Source organism: Pongo pygmaeus, chromosome 1 (genome assembly GCF_028885625.2).
Source record: "Pongo pygmaeus isolate AG05252 chromosome 1, NHGRI_mPonPyg2-v2.0_pri, whole genome shotgun sequence".
In the NCBI taxonomy this organism is placed as follows: Eukaryota; Metazoa; Chordata; class Mammalia; order Primates; family Hominidae; genus Pongo; species Pongo pygmaeus.
This window is the reverse complement of record NC_072373.2, coordinates 21054933-21073548: the sequence shown is the minus strand read 5'-3', so window position 1 is coordinate 21073548 and position 18616 is coordinate 21054933. Positions and strand designations below refer to the sequence as shown.

At 48.7% G+C, this 18616-nt stretch overlaps 2 protein-coding genes across 2 annotated transcripts; one reads left to right on the top strand and one right to left on the bottom strand.

The window, feature by feature from the left end:
* Positions 1–148: 148 nt before the first annotated feature.
* Positions 149–4734, top strand: LOC129041282 (histone H2B type 3-B). Its single transcript, XM_054496729.2, has one exon. It carries the CDS (start codon positions 149–151, stop codon positions 527–529), a length of 381 nt encoding a protein of 126 aa, XP_054352704.1. The 3' UTR covers positions 530–4734.
* A 1094-nt stretch (positions 4735–5828) lies between these two features.
* LOC129041289 (H2B.U histone 2-like) lies at positions 5829–6276 on the bottom strand. The gene has a single exon (XM_054496742.2). The coding sequence runs from the start codon at positions 6256–6258 to the stop codon at positions 5878–5880; it is 381 nt and encodes a 126-aa protein (XP_054352717.1). The 5' UTR covers positions 6259–6276; the 3' UTR covers positions 5829–5877.
* Positions 6277–18616: the final 12340 nt, after the last annotated feature.

The window sequence follows — 18616 nt, the reverse complement described above, 5'->3', positions numbered from 1 at the left end:
ATTTGCGTATTCCTTTCCCAGCGACGACGTAGAATAACGTTTGATCCAATCAGAAGTGAGCAAATCCTGAGCCTTCATTTGAATACAAAACGTACAAATAGAGTTACTCCGAGCGCCGCGCGTTTCTGTTTGGAGAGACTCAGCCATCATGCCAGACCCGTCCAAATCGGCTCCTGCGCCCAAGAAGGGTTCTAAAAAGGCTGTCACCAAGGCACAGAAGAAGGACGGCAAGAAGCGCAAGCGCGGCCGCAAGGAGAGCTATTCTATCTACGTGTACAAGGTGCTGAAGCAGGTGCACCCCGACACCGGCATCTCGTCCAAGGCCATGGGCATCATGAACTCCTTCGTCAATGACATCTTCGAGCGCATCGCCAGCGAGGCCTCCCGCCTGGCGCACTACAACAAGCGCTCCACCATCACGTCCCGCGAAGTGCAGACGGCCGTGCGCCTGCTGCTGCCCGGCGAGCTGGCCAAGCACGCCGTGTCCGAGGGCACCAAGGCTGTCACCAAGTACACCAGCTCCAAGTGAGGCGCGTCCCGGCGCCCCGAACCCAAAGGCTCTTTTCAGAGCCACCCACACGATCGAGAAAGGGTTTCGAACACGGTGAAGGGTTATGTAACCTAATATGTCTCCATGCACCCTAGCGGTTGCCGGGTGCGGCCGAATCTGAGCCGTGTGTGTGTGTGTGTGTGTGTGTGTGTGTGTGCGCGCGCGCGCCGGCAGAGAACGAGAAAAACTGCTCGTTACAGAAATCGGGGTAGAAACAGTGCTCAGGTGATGTAGCACAGTAATGTTGGGAGGCGATCAAGGACCCCCCTCTCCACCCCCTCCTTCCGCGCGGAGCTATTAACTCGCGATGAGATTTCTTTTTTTTTCTTCTTTTTTTTTTTTAGAAGGAGTCTCGCTCTGTCGCTAGGCTGGAGTGCAGTGGCGCAATCTCGGCTCACTGCAACCTCCGCCTCCTGGGTTCAGGCGATTCTCGTGCCTCAGCCTTACGAGTAGCTGGGATTACAGGCACGCGCCACCACGCCCGGCTAATTTTGTGTATTTTTAGTAGAGACGGGGTTTCACCATGTTGGCCAGGATAGTCTCGATCTCCTGACCTGGTGATCCATCCGCCTCTGCCTCCTAAAGTGCTGGGATTACAGGCGTGAACCACCGCACCCGGCCCCAGATGTCTTTTATAAGCAAGTGGTGCATTCCTGGATGTTGAGCGCTTGCTCCCGGTTCAGGACCGGGTCCAACTGAGCTTGGCGTGCGCCGTGCAGGTGAGGGGTGCGGGTCATCTCCCCCAAAAAGACCCTGTGCCAACCTCCCCAACCCTACCCGCCCCCCATGGGCGAGGCCAGACGTGGCGCAAGACCACGGGCTCTGAGGCTATGGGTGTTGTCACTTTCCCCTGGCGGTGGTGCCTGGCTCTGCATTTGCTTAAGACTTTTCCATCCCTGCCTGGACCAGACAGACATGTTTAGATTTAAGCAATGAACATTCCGGGAGGATATTTTCCTGGCAGGATACTGCGATGGCAGGATGTTTGATACCGAATCGAAACACGGCGTCAAAGCAGCGCCCTGCGCGGGGGAGCCGGATGTAATAAGCGACCCCAGCTGCCGGTAACTTTAACCCTTATGGGAGTGGGGGTGGGGGAAGGGGTTAATTTAGGAGGAAAAGAATTCCCTTTTTCTGAGCAAATGTAGCTGCCTCCCTCTTCAGCCACGTTATTTTCTGCGAGGCCTTAGCAACACAGAATTCCTTTCCTACCCCCTCCAAATTCACGGCATTTATTTGGGGAGTGCCATTTTGGCGCAGGAAAGCTCTTTGGCACGAAGAGTTTTCGCTCTGGAAAGGGCATCGTTTACGTTTTCATGACTTGGCTTTTCTTCTTTAGAAAAAGAAGATTTCCAGTAATTGCTTCCTCAAACCGTTGTGAAAATTCGAAGTATTGAGCCTTTGTGTCACCGTTTCCAGCAGGGAATAAAAATTCAATAAAGTTAAGTGAGAAATAATTTTTTTTTTGAGACGGAGTCTTGCTCTGTCGCCCAGGCTGGAGTGCAATGGCGCGATCTCTGCCCACTGCAACCTCGACCTCCCGGGTTCAAGCGATTCTCCTGCCTCAGCCTCCCGAGTAGCTGAGACTACAGGCGTGCGCCACCCACGCCCAGCTAATTGTTTTTAATTTTTAGTAGAGACGGGGTTTCACCATGTTGGTCAGGATGGTCTCGATCTCTTGACCTCGTGATCCACCCTCCTCGGCCTCCCAAATTGCTGGGATTACAGGCGTGAGCCACTTCTCCTGGTCGAGAAATAATTTTTTAATAAAATTCAATGAAAAATATTTTTCCCCCAAGTCATTTCTCCAAAGGGAACCGTCGCGTGCTGGGATGGGGAAGGAAAGGTCACCGTGAACATCCTCGACCAAAACGGCTTTGTCCCCTACTCCCCACGTTTTTTGCTGCGTGATTCCTCTAAAAGAATCTTTGAGAACCTCGCATGTTTTAAAGCTATGTAAAATATTTTTATTTTCAATTAAAATAGTTGCAAGGATACAAATACCAACATGGGACTTTTTAAAAATCAAAATTCTCACATCAGTCTCAAGGTGCCTTTTGGAATATCAATATGATAGTATAATCAATTCATAAAATACTGCACACATGCAGTGTTCATATTGTTACAATGTTAGCACAGCATGGGATCATTTCCATATGGTTACAATGCTAGCAGTGCACGGGGTCATTTCCATTCTGTTTTGTTTTGATATATGCTCCAAAAAAAATTTACAAAAAATACACAGGAATGACAATTTTGTCATAGGCATTTTATTCAATTCTTTGCATCCCTAGTTATAATCCAAATATTAAACAGTTATCCATCATCAAAAGTAAGTGGGACTTGTCAACACCCTTAGTACTTTCAAGAAATATAGGATTTGTATGAAAAGCTGTTGAATCCAGTCCTCTCCACTATGAAACAGGTGCCCAATGACTGGAACATCCAAGCCCTCAGCCTCCTAACAGCATGGATTGGAAGTCAATACCTTAAACATTTGCAGTTGTGAAACTACTCTCACAGACCCATATAGTTCTCCACCTTAATGAACTTAAAACGTAGGTTTAATAAAGTGAAACCAGTCTCCAGTAGAGAGAGTGAATGATTGTGTTAGCACAAGATAACAACACTGGTTAGTGCCAGAGATCAAATCAAGGCACAAGATGAACATTTCATGACATTTTCCAAGTGTAATTCTCTGAGAAGGCATTTTGTGATGGATAATGTCAAACGTCAGTCAAATCATGTCTCAGTCCTTCTGATTCCCCTGGCACAAACTTAAAGTAAAAACAGGCTGTCTTTTCCTGCTGCATTAGCACCCCCAGGCCCAGAATGGATGGGATTTGTCCATCTCTCCTAGGACAGGAATCTGTTAAGGGAGAGGCAAAGAAGGTAAAACAGGATACTTGCTACTAAGATTTTATAATGGAGAAAATTCAGAGCAATCGTGTCCAGAACCCATTTCTCTAATTATAGTGTTACAACAGAGAAAGACAAATGTTAATGATAAATGAAGGGAGTGCACATCAAATATGTGAGAATCCATAGAGACTAAGGGAGTTAGTACTCACTCAACAAAATGGAAGCATTTTCTGGGTTGGAGAGACATGCCAAGATTCTTAAACTAAGCCAAATTTTTAAACTAAGGTTCATCTCACCTATCTGAGATGGGTGAGCAACAATCACTTAAATACATGTCAGATTGTATGCCTACAAAATCCCTCCAGACTGGCATACAATCTGACATGTATTTAAGAGATTGCCCCTCACCCATCTCAGATGGAAATTTCAAGTCAGATTTGCTAATTATTACACAGTAAATAAAATAATTTGGAAGGAATCATCTCCAATTAAAGTGACTTTGATTAAAAAAACGAAAAATAACAAATGTTGGTGAGAACGCAGGGAAAGGGGATGCTTGTACCCTGCTGGTAAGAATGTAAATCAGTATGCCACTATAGAGGCAAATATGGGCATTCTTTAAAAAACTAAAAACAGACTTACCATATGATCCGGCAACCCCACTGCTGGGTATATACCCAAAAGAAAGGGAATCAGTATATCAAAGAGATGTCTGTGGTCTCATGTTCATTGCAGCACTATTTATAATAGCCAAGGTAGAAAGTCAACCTTAGTGCCCATCAGTAGATAAATGGATAAAGAAAGTGTGGTACATTTACACATTCAAATACTATTTGGCCATTAAAAAAATGAAATCCCGTCATTAGCAGCAACATGGATGGTAATGGAGGACATTATATTAAGTAAAACAAATCAGGTACAGAAAGACAAATACTGCATGATCTAACTCATACGTGGGAGCTAAAAACATGCGTCTCATCGAGGTAGAAAGTTGATTGCTGGTTACCAGAAGCTGGGAAGAGTGGTGGGGAAAGGAAGAGATGAAGTTGATTAATGGGTACAAAAATACGCTTAGAAGAAATGGTAACATCTAGTGTTGGTTAGAAAAGTAGGGTGACTGTAGTTAACAATAATTAGTTGTATTGCTGGAGGAGAGGAATTGGAATGATCTCGACCTCAAGAGGGGGTGAATATGATGATGGATGTCCCAGTTGCCCTGGTTTGATTGTTATGTCTATGCGTATATCAAAATATCATATGTACCCCCCAAATATGTACAACTATTATGTACTACTAATAAAAAAGCTTATTGCTCTGAAAAAGTGCTCTAAAAAATAAAGCCTATTTACAAAAAGAATTTGGAGGAAAGAAAACTCCCTTTAAGAAGAAACTAACCCAAGAAAATGGATATACTTTATGAGACCATAGAGGTTAAATGTTGATAAATGCATGGCTGTCACTGTGTTGGGAGTGTGCGGTGGGAACTGAGCCTGGGTAGAGTGCATCCTCTACCAGTGGGAACTGAGCCTGGAAACTGAATCCTAATTCCAGGCAACGTTTCTGCTTAGAGGGTGGGTGGCTCTCAGGTATTCGTGGTTGGGGTGTCACCGGTATGGGATATTTTTAGGGGGAGGACAGCCTGGGCCCCAGTCAGGCCTGCATGCCTTAGTTTTTACTTAATGTGTCACCCAGAGATCATACTTATTTTTCCTATGATTTGCTGGAATTTTTTTTTAAAAGCACCATATTTGCATTATTCAAAATAATCTTTCACTGTGTATTATGCGTACACACATATACACACACATTTTTGGGGTAACATACGAGAATCCCTTAATTGGGGAAATTTTAGCTGAGTGATAAGGAGATCTGTGAGCCTGCTGTTTTGATGTTTCAAGCAGGAAGGCGTGGCATAAAGAGCTGCTTAGGCGCAACGCTGTTGAAATGGTTTTGGCTAGAAGCTCACAGTGTCTAGTTGTGGCTAAGGAGGGAGGAAAGGGGCGGGGAGAAGGACGGACCCAAGCGCCTGCGCCCAGACGGCGCGATCACCCCCTCACCGCCAACCCCGGACCTCAGTGAGCACGTCCTCCAGTCTCAGCCGCCAGGAAGCACTGGGGGCGGGACGTGGCACAAGATCTTCCTGGAGGTGACCCACGCTCCTCACGCGCAGGGCGTACTCCACACACAGATCTTTGGATGGGATCCATGGCGCAATCGCCTGTACTGCGCCCACTGACTTTGCCTGTGGCCAAGACAAGACGAACGCAGCCTTTCAAAGGGAAATACGCCGTTACAAACAAGAAGCCTAATTTTATCTCTAAGACTTGCGCCTCCACGGCTCACTCTACCTTCCCCTATTACTCCAATTGAATCACAGGTCACAACCAGACCAGGTGGCACGCTCCTTTATGAGCTTGGAGGTGGCTCTGAAAAGAGCCTTTGGGTTCGGGGCGCCGGGACGCGCCTCACTTGGAGCTGGTGTACTTGGTGACAGCCTTGGTGCCCTCGGACACGGCGTGCTTGGCCAGCTCGCCGGGCAGCAGCAGGCGCACGGCCGTCTGCACTTCGCGGGACGTGATGGTGGAGCGCTTGTTGTAGTGCGCCAGGCGGGAGGCCTCGCTGGCGATGCGCTCGAAGATGTCATTGACGAAGGAGTTCATGATGCCCATGGCCTTGGACGAGATGCCGGTGTCGAGGTGCACCTGCTTCAGCACCTTGTACACGTAGATAGAATAGCTCTCCTTGCGGCCGCGCTTGCGCTTCTTGCCGTCCTTCTTCTGCGCCTTGGTAATGGCCTTCTTGGAGCCCTTTTTAGAAGCCGGAGCCGCCCGCGATGGCTCCGGCATGGCGAGGTGACAAGAGCGCCTAGACGAACGCGGATGCGGGGCGGGCAGGGCTATTTGCCATCTTTATATTCAAATTAAGGCTCCAAATCTGTAGTGTCTGATTGGACGGCCTGACGCCGCGGCCGCCACTGAGAGGAATTTCTGTAAATAGGAGAGTCCGGTTCTTCTTTCCTATTGGACTGTTGTCCAACCAATCCCAAGGCATATCCGCCGCGCGCCGGAGCTGAGGTTGCGCATCTTTGTTCAAAGCCTTTGTTTTAAACCTGGAGATTTTTGTGTCCGCATGGGATCTGGACGTAGCTAAAGAGAAACTGAAAAACGGTTGCAACCCCAAATTGAGGTCTTCTCTGGCTGTGAGGCACATACATGGGGGCATTTTTTTTTCTGAGGCCCACAGCTAGGGAGGGGTAGTTAGTGCTTATGTAGAAGGGGAGGTGGCGGTGGGAATGGCAATTTGCAACGACCTTAACCCTTCATTTCTTGCCCTTCCCTCCATTCTTCCAAAGATCAAAGAGATGCATTCTTCTCAGAATTCAATTGTAAATCCAAACGATTCGTTACGAAATACAGAAAATAGTACAGAAAACATGCTAAGGTACTTCAATTGGAATTGTAGTCATGAGGCAGAGTTTTAACTGGAGAAAGAAATTGAATGGGTTTCAAATGAAACCTAGTCTTTCCTATTGTTTTTAAGATCTCCCCAAACCCCTTCGAAATGACAGCCGTAATGCAAAGGGCTCGCTATGGACGATCTCATTTGTTTCCCAGTATCCCCGAGAGGTGAGTACTGTGATTGCTCTAACTCCGTCAGAGCGCAGGCTTATGGAAGGCACTGTCTCCGAGCTGCGCCCCTCTCCCCGCCATTATATTAATTCCCAATGAAGAAACGTAAGGTGTTGTGTATTTCAGCTTCAACTGAAGAGCTGGTTAAAAAAGCAGAATCTCGGGCCCACTCCAATCTGATTGAGTCAGAATTTGCATTTTAAAAAGACTTGTGTGCACTTTACAATTTGAGAAGCCCTAGTCCGGAGGTCATTTATCTGCCCTAGCTGGGGCAGATAATTTACCTCCCCACACCTCCATACACTCATCTGTGAAATGAGGCTGCCAGTGCCCGCCTGATAGCGTTGCTGAGCATTAATGAGTGTGAAGCAGCGGGCAGGGTGCCCAGCATCTATTTTGTGCTTAATTCCTGTTAGCGCCTTTCCTTCTTAGGACTGATCCAGCCATAAGCAGCTTGGGCTACCTCAGCAGAGCCTGCTCTATGCCCCGGGCAGATCCATCACATAAATATGTAGCACGAACCTTTGTCTCCCACCAGCATGCTGACTAAGCTTAATTCACAGGGAAGGATGTGGCTTTCATGTCTGAGGCTCCAGAGCACAGAGTGTGGCACCAGCAGGGGCCCAGTCAATATTTGCTTGTGAATAAGCCTGTGAGCTGAGGCAGTACCCTCTACATTCAAGTCTGTCCTCTGAGGTCTTCTGGGCATCTTGAGACTGTGGGTTCCCTGAGTGGCTTTGGGCATACCCAGCATTAAGCACTTTATCTGTTTCCTTTTGAAATATGTGGTTGATTTAACAAGCATTTCTAGAGTGCTCACTAAGAGCTGGCTAGGTAACCACTTAATAAATACTTTTTAGTTCTCAAACAGCCCTTTGACAAAGATTCTCTGCTTGGCCAAACTCTGGTCAGGCTCCAGAACCTCCTCCTGGGTCCATCTGTGCACTTTCTTGTGAAATCCAGTTTTAGGAAGAGCCCCGCTAAGTCAGTTTAACCAGAACCCCTGATTCTGAATATCTGATTGCCCTTTGTGCTATCTGATGGGGTTCCTCATCCTCCATCCCCAGGTGATATCTGATCACCCTGCCTGCCTCCAACAAGAGCCCTGTGAGGTTGGTTTACCTAGAATCCCCCTCATCCCTGATGTCTTCTTCTTCTTCTTTTTGAGGTGGAATCTTGCTCTGTTGCCCAGTAGCACAACCTCAGTTCACTGCAACGTCCGCCTCCCGGGTTCAAATGATTTTCCTGCCTCAGCCTCCTGAGTAGCTGGGATTACAGGCATGCATGACCATGCCAGGCTAAGTTTTGTATTTTTAGTGGAGACAGGGTTTCGCCATGTTGGCCAGGCTGGTCTCAAACTGCTGACCTCGAGTGATCCACCCTCCTCAGCCTCCCAAAGTGTTGGGATTACAGGCATGAGCCACCGTACCCGGCCCTGATGTCTCCTCTTAATACTGTTCTACCCACTGATCTACCCTACTCCTGTCTATAAATTTCCACTTGTCAGTGCAGTACTCAGAGTTGAGCCCAATCTCTCTACCCTGCTGCAGAATCCCACTGCAATGGTCCTAATCCTACTCCATCGTCCTGAATGAAGCCTTCCTCACCATGGTTTAACAAGTGTTAATATATGTACACATATAGCACTGCTTGCCTTGGTCCTGCCAGCCCAGTGAGATGCTGGTCTTCCCACCAGGTTCTTACTAAGGCTTCCTGGCTTCCTACTGGTGTGGAAAGGTTTGAAACAAAACTTGGAGTGGGACAGGAGGTGGGCATTCTAAGGACTTTGGGTAAGAATATGTCTCTCAGGTACTAAGATTTAGGGTTTGCTCTACCTACCATATGGTGGCTGCTTGGTGGTGTCAGGAAATCAGCCCTGGTTCTCATGGGTGGTGATTGCTAGGGACTCAATGTCTGTGTTCCCTCCAAATTTCTAGGTTGAAAACCCCCATCCCCAGGGTGATGGTGTTAGAAGGTGGGGCCTTTGGGGGACGATTAGGTCATGAGGGTGGAGTGGCATGGTAGGATTCATGCCCTTATAAGAAGAGACACAAGACAACTTGCTTTTCTCTTTCTCTCTGCTGCAGGGCCCAAGGAAAAACTTTTCTATTGCCCTCTGAAGGTTCACTAAAAATCAGCTGACAAAAGACAGATTAAAAGAGAAAAGGCATACACATTCATTTGATCATAGTTTTGTGTGACATAAAAGCCTTCAGAATGAATACAGAAGAAGCTGTCTATTTTAATGCTTAGGTTCAGCAAAATGTGGACTGCTATGTAGAAATAGGATTGGGCAGGATCTACTGCTAATACACTGAGTGGGGACATCCAGCAAGGCCTGTCTGTCTAGATTCTTCTTGGCCTCTCTGCGTGGCATTCCTTCCTCTTGGGAATGAGACAGGACCCTCTGTGGAACGGGAGTCTTATGACCTACAACCAGACAAGGTGGCCCAGAGAATTTATGGTCAGCATTTGCACAGAAAGGCAGGAGTTAGAGTAATATTTTTAGGATTTGTGTCTGGCTTTGAGGAAAAGGGGTTGCGGTTTTTATGACCTGCCTTGGGGAAGAGGGATTCTAGTTTCTATGGCCAGTTTGGGGGAAAATGGGACTGAGACAGGAAGGCGGGAGATCAGAGAATGTTTTTTGCTTCTGAGGTCTTCATTTTAGGATATCACTTTCTAGCACCATGTGAGGACAGAGTGAGAAGATGGCTAGGTGCAAACCAGTAAGAGTGACCTCACAAAACCCAACCCTGCTGACACCCTGATCTCAGACTGCTAGCCTTGGATAATCAGCACTCTTTGGGGGAAAACAACGACACAAAATGTATGTGTTGTATAACTGTAATGTGCAATTTGTATTAAATGTCTTTTGTGTGTGTGTGTGCGTGTTTTTTTTTTTTTTTTGAGGGGGGACAGGGTCTTGCTCTGTTGCCCAGGCCAGAGTGCAGTGGTGTGATTCATAGCTCACTGCAGCCTCAAACTCCTGGGTTCAAGCAATCCTCCTATCTCAGCCTCCCAAGTAGCTGGGACTATAGGTGCGTGCCACCATGCCTGGTTAATTTTTTTTTTTTTTTTTTTTTTTTTGTAGAGACAGGGTTTTTCTATGTTTCCCACACAGGTCTCTTTTCCCTCCAAGACTTTGATAAATTTCTGTTGTTTAAGTCTCCCCTTCTGTAGCATTTTGTTAGAACAGCCTGAGCCAATTGAGACAGTGTCTCGGATCAAGACCAACATGATGTATTGGCAGACGGACACTATGGAGTAAACTCGAAGCTTTCCTCATGTGAAGAAAAGAAGGAAAAAAGAAGAGAGGGAAGGAAGGAAAAGAAAGAAAGAAGGAAGTAAAGAAAGAAGAGGGACAGTTGGGGAGATGGAGGGAGGGAAGGACAGGGAAAGAGAAAGAAAAAAGAAAAAGAAAGAAACAGTGGCCTCTAGCTTAGTGACCAGGTTTAGATGATTAAGAAAAATAATAAACACCTCCCCCCTGCCCCCACCACTTCTTTAATCATTCTAGAGTACAGTACTTGGGCTGGAAGGCAGTCCACAAATGTGTTGAATGAATAACTGAATGCATGAAATCAGTCCATCTTTACACCTTAGATTTTTGTGCAGCTCTAGATGATGTATCCTTCTCTACTAGGATAAGGGCTTCCTGCAGTGAGCGCTTTTCCCACCAGCCAAGAAGCCAGGTCCCTTTAAGTCTTACAAACAAGCATTTAACACAGGCACAGCAGGGTGGCTCAGGCCTGTAATCCTAGCATTTTGAGAGACCCAAGCGGGAGGATCCCTTGAGTCCAAGAGTTTAAGACCAGCCTAGGAAACATAGCGAGACCCCTGTCTCTATTTTTTTAAAGCATTTAATAAAATTGCACGTTGCAATGGCAAATGCACATGCTCCATCCAGACCCCACCGGTAGAGTGGGATCTGTGTGAGGGACAACACCCTGCAGATACAGAGAGGACAGGCTTCCAGGCTTCTCAAGAACTAGAGGGAACCTTGTGGGATTTAAAGCGGAGGAACTGGGGGTGGCTGAAATGACAAGGTGTGCTGTGGAGTTCTGCAGGGAACGTTGGGGCCTCCCGTAATGCTTGCAGGATTGCAAAGAAGGAAAAAAGGGTGTGGGCAGCCTTGCGCTTCTCAGGGCTTCCAGTTGATATCCTATGGACAAAGGCCTTCCTGCCACAGCCAAGGCGCTTTTCCATCAGGGGCGACTCCTGGGACTCCTGAGAGCAACCTCCTCCCGGCGCGCCCCCACCCTGCTTAAAGGCACTGGGTTGCGCCGGGCCAGCACCTGGGGGCTCCCCAGCCCAGCGCTCGGATCACCGGGGACAAAGGCCGGTGCCCCCGGGGACCTGACGCCCAAGAGGGCAGGCCCTCTGACCAAGGCGAGGAAGCACACCGGCTGATTCCCAGCACCCACGTCCGCAGGAGCAGCTTTTGTGCTCATTTCCATTGCATTTCAGCACTTAGAAAAGAGCTGCAAATGCCAGCGACAGGTGGTGTGGATGCAGAAGCAAAGCAGGAGCATGAAAGCCAATCAGTGAAGCAGAGGCAGGTCCGGGCGAGGGCACCAGCCTGGGAACCCGAGGCGTGCTCCCTGAGCAGCGGGTCTGGGGTAACCTGAACGGCGGCCTTTGGTGCCCTGTCCACCCAGCGAAGCAGCTCCTGCCCTACAGTAGCTTTTCGCGAAAAGCTCTTCAGAGCCAGTGATCTCCCCTCCCCAAGCTAATATTATACCACAGATTTCTCTTCTTACGTACTACAGTTAAATATCTTACGGGCTGCTGACTGCGAAGCTGGTGGCTTCAAGCAGCATTTGGAGAAGATATGGAAATCGGCAACGTACCTATCACGAGACATAAGGGAATTTTATGTAATAAATAATAAATATTTATTATTTAACCAGGAGAGGTGGTTTCCACCAGGGAAGGGAGAGCCGGGGAGTGTGTGAGGAGGGGTGCCCTACGGTGGGCTAGGAGGGGTGCAGGGGGAGTGCAGGAGGAGGTGGGTAAGTAGGGGGTACCGGGGTGGGGCGGGTTGGGAGGGGAGGGGCTCTCAGATGGGAGACAAGAGGTATGCGGGGAGGGACTCTGGGAGGAAGGGGGGTGGGGGGAGGGTGGCGGGTAGGGGAGCAGGAGTTGGGGGAGGGACTCCGGGGGATGGGTGGGGAGGGGAGCTGGATTGATCCCCGATTTACCCTGAGGAACACGCAAGCCGGCTTCCTCCACCCCGCAAACCCCGAAGCAGCCTCATCCCTGTGCCACACGGGTGTCGGGAAATCTTGGTGACATGCAAAGATTGGGGAGAAAACATTAAGGCGCAAACGTGCATGAAATACAACAAATTCCAAACTCAAAAACAAAACCGAGGGTCGCAGAGAGGCAACGGAATGAAGGGTGGCTTTGGAAAGCTCGAGAAGGCGCATCAGCCAATTGGTTTGTGGTGTGAGGCCGGTGAGAATGAATTTAGAACCAACTGGATACTGCACCCCTCAGTATCGGGGCGTCACAGCACCGCGGCACCCCTGCACTGTGTACCCATCTTCCCCGGCACCCCTGCAGCCCCAGCATCCCAACACTCCTGCACTCTGGTGCCGGGGCTTCCCTCTATCCCTGGCACCCTTGTGAACTCAGCACCACACCATTTGACAACTCTGCTCCCGGCACCCTTGCACTTCTGCACTCGGGTACCACTGCACCCCTGCATTCATATCCTCTGCCCCCACACCCCTGTAACCCCAGCACCCCCAGCATCCCTGCAACTGGTGACCCCTATAATCCCAGCAGCACCCCATCTGACACCCTTGCATCCGGCACCCCAGCACTGCGGTACCCCGGCATCCGTGAAGCAGAGCACCCTGGCGCCTCATGCCCTGAGCCTGGGCTGCCCCTTCGCGCAGGAACCCAAGACGGAGCCCACTCGCGTTGCGCCTGAGGGGGTGCGAGGCTGGTCCGCCGGACCCGCCCAGCACGTCACCAACACACCTAAGGAAGCCGGCTCCGGTGCCGCCTCCGTGGGGCGCGGGCTGGAGATGGAGGTCCAGGTCTCTGGACTGCGCAGAAACGCTTTTCCCAGAACCGCCCAAGACATTAACTAGGTGAAGTGGGTTATTTTCCCGAGTGCATTTGACGCTTCTTTCCCAGGCCGGGATGGGAAAATGAGCTGGCCACTGGGTCCCTGTCCATCTGTGTCCTCCAAAGGAGGCTGGAGGATCACTTGAGGCCAGGAGTTCAAAACGAGCTTGGGTGACACGACATAGCGAGACCTCGTCTCTACAAAAAAATTTAAAAAGTTGGCCGTGGTGGCCTGCGCCTATCGTCCCCCAGCTACTTGGGAGGATGAGGCGGGGCGATCGCTTGAGCTTGGGAGTACGGGGCTGCAGTGAGCTGTGATCGTGTCATTGCAGTCCAGCGTAGGTGACAAAGCAAGATACTACCTCCAAAAAAAAAAAAAAAAAAAGCTAACCTGAGTCTAGACTGGACTCCCCAGCCAAGTCTTCTTCTAGTCTTGTTTTGTAGCCTCAGATTCTGCACCCTGCCGTCTTCTTAAGTCACCCCTAGGGGGCATTTTGTTCCAGTGGAAGACCAGAATATGCCTCCTGCAAGATGAGGGATTGTTGGGCTCAGGGCAATGGAGAAGAAAGTATACAGGAGAGCTCACTGCCCTCCCTCTGGGTGGCTAAAAGCAGGACATGGATTTACAGAAGGCATCCAGCCCCCACCCCACTTCACCAGGGAGAAGGGAGGTTAGCACTGAAGACAACTTTGCACCTTTATTGACTGGAGATGCTACCAGGGGATCTGCACTAGCAAGGGCTACTAACTAGACTTCAGGTGTCCTTTACGTGCCTTTCTCCAAGTTGCTGCTCCTAGAGACTCCGAGTTCATCTCTCTTATCTTGTCACTTCTCTGCAGATTTACTGTTCTTTGTTGAAGATACCATAAAAGCGGGAATTCAAAGCCACCTCTTTGAGGACTACCCATTCTCTGGGGGCCACCCGTGTATCTAGGAAAGGTAGCTGCTAGTAAGCTGCTATTTGTGCCTCTTGCTAATGTGTCTTTTATAACAGGGGTCAGTTTCAACTAAGAATTGATGGAGTGGAGGATATTTTCCCCCTACATGATGTCATTAATGTGCTGGACCATCAAATAAATTCTAACACATAATCAAAAAATTCTTCCTTCCAGAAAAGTAAGAAACTCCTATACTTTCTCTAGCAGGAGAGCTGTGGCCTGTTTGGTTTGCTATTTTAACCGTTTTTCTACCCTGTGCCTACACCTGCATGGGTTTTCAACTGTACAGCTGACCCTTGAGTAACCAGAGTTTGACCTTCGAGGGTTGCTGATACACAGCTTTTCTCCAGCCTTTGCTACCCCTATCCCTGAAACAGCGAGATGAAGCCCTCCTCTCCCTCCTCCTCCTCTTCAGCCTCTCAGTGTGAAGACCACGAGGATGACCTTTATGATGATTCACTTCCCTTTCATGAATAGTAACTACATGTTCCCTTTCTTAGGACTTCTTAATAACATTTACTTTCCTCTAGCTTACCGTATTGTAAGGACACAATATGTAATATATAGAACATAGAAAATTTGCCTTAATTGACTGCTTATGTTATTGGTAAGGCTTCCAACAGTAGCCTATTAGTAGTTAAGTTTTGGAGGAGTCAAATTATATGTGAAGGCCAGGCACCATGGCTCACGCCTGTAATCCCAACGTTTTGGGAGGCCAAAGTGGGAGGATTGCTTGAGGCCGGAGTTTGAGACCAGCCTGGGCAACATAGCAAGATCACATCTGTACAAAAAATCAAAAAACAAAATTTACCTGGCCATGGTGGCTCATGCCTGTGGTTCCAGCTATTTGAGAGACTGAGGTGGGAAGACTGCTTGGGCTCAGGAATTCGAGGCTGCAGTGAGCTGTGATTGCACTCCAGTATGGGCGACAGAGTGAGACCCCAACTCAAAAAAAAGTTATACTTGGATTTTCAACTGGACAGGGGTCAGCACCCTTAACCCACGCTGCCTTGTCCAAGGGAGAGCTATGCATGCAATTACACAAGTACTTTCTGAGTGCTTTTCCCTCCTGTTCTTCCTGTCTAGCTTCTCACACCACCATGTCCCCACCTGTAGTAACAACTTCCCTAAATTCCTCCTTATGGGCTATCCAATTTTTGGGGAGAGGGTTTCCCAAAATGTGGTTCTGATATCCACACACCTACCTAACATTTCTTACTCCACATCCTCAGGGGGCTGGTCTCGAACTCCTGACCTCAAGTGATCCGCCTGCCTTGGCTTCCCAAAGTCCTGGGATTACAGGTGTGAGCCACCGTGTCCAGCCCCCAGTGAGATTTAAAAACACTCCTCAAAGGCTCCAGCCTCAAGCTGAATCTTCTTCAAAACTGAATTCACCTTCTCACCCCAGTTCTCCACTCCAAGGGACGCACCACATAGAAACCCTGGTGGCATCATCTCACTCTTCTCCATTTCTAGTCAATGGCCACACTTCTCTCCCTAGCTCAGCACCTTGGTGCTGCTCACACACGGGCTGGCATTCTAGATGAGTCCCCCACCTGGCCTAGGAACCTCCTCCCTGGCACTTGGTCTCCCTCTAACCAGTTCATGTTTCTGCATTGGGGCACTGAGAAATTCCAGCACCTGGTCACATCTCTATTGTGTAAGCCCTCACTATGTACATGGTCCCTGGATGCCCCACCCACAATCCTAATCCTGCAGCCCAGCCAGGACTCCGTGCTGTCCCTTCTTCTGGGTTTCCTCTCACTTTTTAAAAATAGAATTAAAGGCCAGGCACAGTGGTTCACATCTGTAATCCCAGCACTTTGGGAGGCCAAGGTGGGTGGATCACGAGGTCAGGAGATCAAGACCATCCTGGCTAACACGGTGAAACCCCGTCTCTGCTAAAAAATACAAAAAATTAGCCGGGTGTGGTGGTGGGCACCTGTAGTCCCAACTACTCGGGAGGCTGAGGCAGGAGAATGGCATGAATCCAGGAGGCAGAGCTTGTAGTAAGCTGAGATCGTGCCACTGCACTCCAGACTGGGAGAGAGAGCTAGATTCCTTCTCAAAAAAATAAAATAAAATAAAATTACTCAGGTACAGTGAAGCCAACAGATCAGGAGACAAACACCATTGAAAAGATAGTTTATTACTCACAGTTCCCAAGAGGAGGGGGTTGCTATTGCTAAGCCTTCGATGCCACGTGGGATAGCGCCAGGGTCAGTCAAGAGGCAGACGGAGGGAGGGGAAAGTGTGGGCAGGAGCCTTTACTGTGGCTTTCACTGGAAGGAGCAGGCAAGGCAGACCAGGCTAGCTCACAATGGCTGGTTTGAATAAGCCCAGCAGGCTCTGGGCGCCTAACCTTGGGGTGCTTTGGGCCACACACCAAGAAAGCAATTCTATAGATTCCCCAGTGGACACCAGCTGGGTGTCCTCCAATGCAATGCAATTCCGACAGCAGAAAAATGCAAATGGGAAATTTGAAAAAGAGTCTTCAGTTTTGGCAGGTTGGCAATATGTGCAGGTATTAATCTGATGTGCTCCTTTTAGTCTCCTTTTATATAAGACACAGGGGCTGGACTGTGCCATTCAAAGACATCTCTCAATTTCAACACTTCATGATCCCCCTCACCCTTTTTCCATTTACACATAAAAAATTTGGAGTGCCAACCAAAATAACAGAGAGAGAAGATAGTGGCCTGGAGTGTGACAGCCCCATAGATGAGTGGTTGGGGGTGTGGGCTCTGGGTTGGTGAGTTTGTATATGAAATGCACAATCCCAGTAAATTTTTTTTTCTAGCTATAAAATTGTCCCTGGGAGAAGCCGTCCCTCCAGGGTCAGTGAGGCCCTGGATGTCAAAGCATCTGAAAATACAGAAAATCAAAGGCATGGTTACTACACTTGCATTCCTCTATTCTGCCAGGAATGCTGTTTGCTCTTGTTGGGGCTCAGAAACTGATACCCCAGCGCTTTGACATGCTGAACTGAATAAGAAGCCTCCAGGTCTCTCTGACCTTCCCCTCCTTCCTGTCTCCCAATCTTCTGTCTCTCCCAAAGCACTGGATGAGGCTGTTCTCTGAAATTCCCCTATCTGCCTAAAGTGCAGACCTGCCGCAGCAGAAAACAATGGCCTCTGATCCCTTCCCTGAGTTTCAAATGGCTGAACTCTCATCACAGGAATGAGTACTGAAGTCGGTCAACACGCCTGGACAGACCTTTTTTTTCTAGCTGTAAATATTTTTTTAGCTATAAAATTGGCCCTGGTAGAAGCTGTCTTTGTCACAAACCAACAGACTGTCCCAGACCATTGTATGTTCTTCAAGCCCATTGAATTTCCCTAAAAAATATTTACTATCCCCCTAAAATAATGCACACTTCCCTATCTCCCTTTCCCCTAAGAGGAGAATAAAGGCCTCTGCACCCCATTGCATGGTGGGGTAACCACCCTGTGATTCTCCCCATGCATGTTAATAGATGTGTAAGCCTTTCCTCCTAGCAATCTGCCTTCTGTCAGCTGATTTTATAACAAAACTTCGGAAGATAAAGGGGAAGTTTTCCCTTGGCTCCTAAGCTGTCCATCCTGTTGATCAGAAGCAGGGCAATGCTGATAACACACCAGTAATGTCCTGATCCTTGATGCTCCTGCCCCCCAACTTTCTAGGTCTGTGCAGTTAGCCCACATGTTTTTTTTCTTTCTCTCTTTTTTTTTTTTTTTTAGACGGAGTTTCGCTCTTGTTGCCCAGGCTGGAGAGCAATGGCGCGATCTCGGCTCACCGCAACCTCTGCCTCCCAGGTTCTCCTGCCTCAGCCTCCCGAGTAGCTGGGATTACAGGCGTGCGCCACCACACCTGGCTAATTTTGTATTTTTAGTAGAGATGGGGTTTCTCCATGTTGGTCAGGCTTGTCTGGAACTCCGGACTTCAGGTGATCTGCCTGCCTCGGCCTCCCAAAGTGCTGGGATTACAGGCATGAGCCACTGCACCCGGCTAGCCCACATCTTATGATGTCCCATGTCTAGAGAGAGGGCTGTCGTCAACAATGACCTCAGATGCACACAAACCCTCAGTCAGTGCAAGAATCCAAGTATCCCCAGAGGGCCAGCAAGTCCAGTTCAAACAGGAGCTGGGAGGAAACCTGGCTGGTGCTCACCTGCTTGTTGGGGTAGGGGGCTGTTATAAAGTAAATTATGTCCCTTGAAATTCACAGGTTGAAGTCCTACCCCCAGGACCTCAGAATGTGGCTGTGTTTGGAGACAGAGCCATTAAAGAGGAAATAAAGGTAAACGAGTTCCTTGGGGTGGGCCCTAATCCCATAGGTCTGGTGTCCTCATAAGAAGGGATTAGGGCACAGACTCACAAGGAGGGATGGCCCTGTGAGGATCGGGGAGGAGACTGAGAGACAGGCTCAGGAGAGAGGCCTCAGGGGGAAATGACCTTGTTCACACCTTGATCTCAGACTCCAGCCTCCAGCACCATGAGAAAGTAAACTTCTGTTGTTTACGGCACCCAGTCTCTCTGCTGCAGTGTTATGGTGGTGTGAACACTGAAAATCTGAGAC

Excerpts from the sequence above, each read along its gene's own strand:
- LOC129041282 (XM_054496729.2), top strand. The coding sequence starts at position 149 with ATGCCAGACCCGTCCAAATCGGCTCCTGCGCCCAAGAAGGGTTCTAAA.
- LOC129041289 (XM_054496742.2), bottom strand. The coding sequence starts at position 6,258 with ATGCCGGAGCCATCGCGGGCGGCTCCGGCTTCTAAAAAGGGCTCCAAG.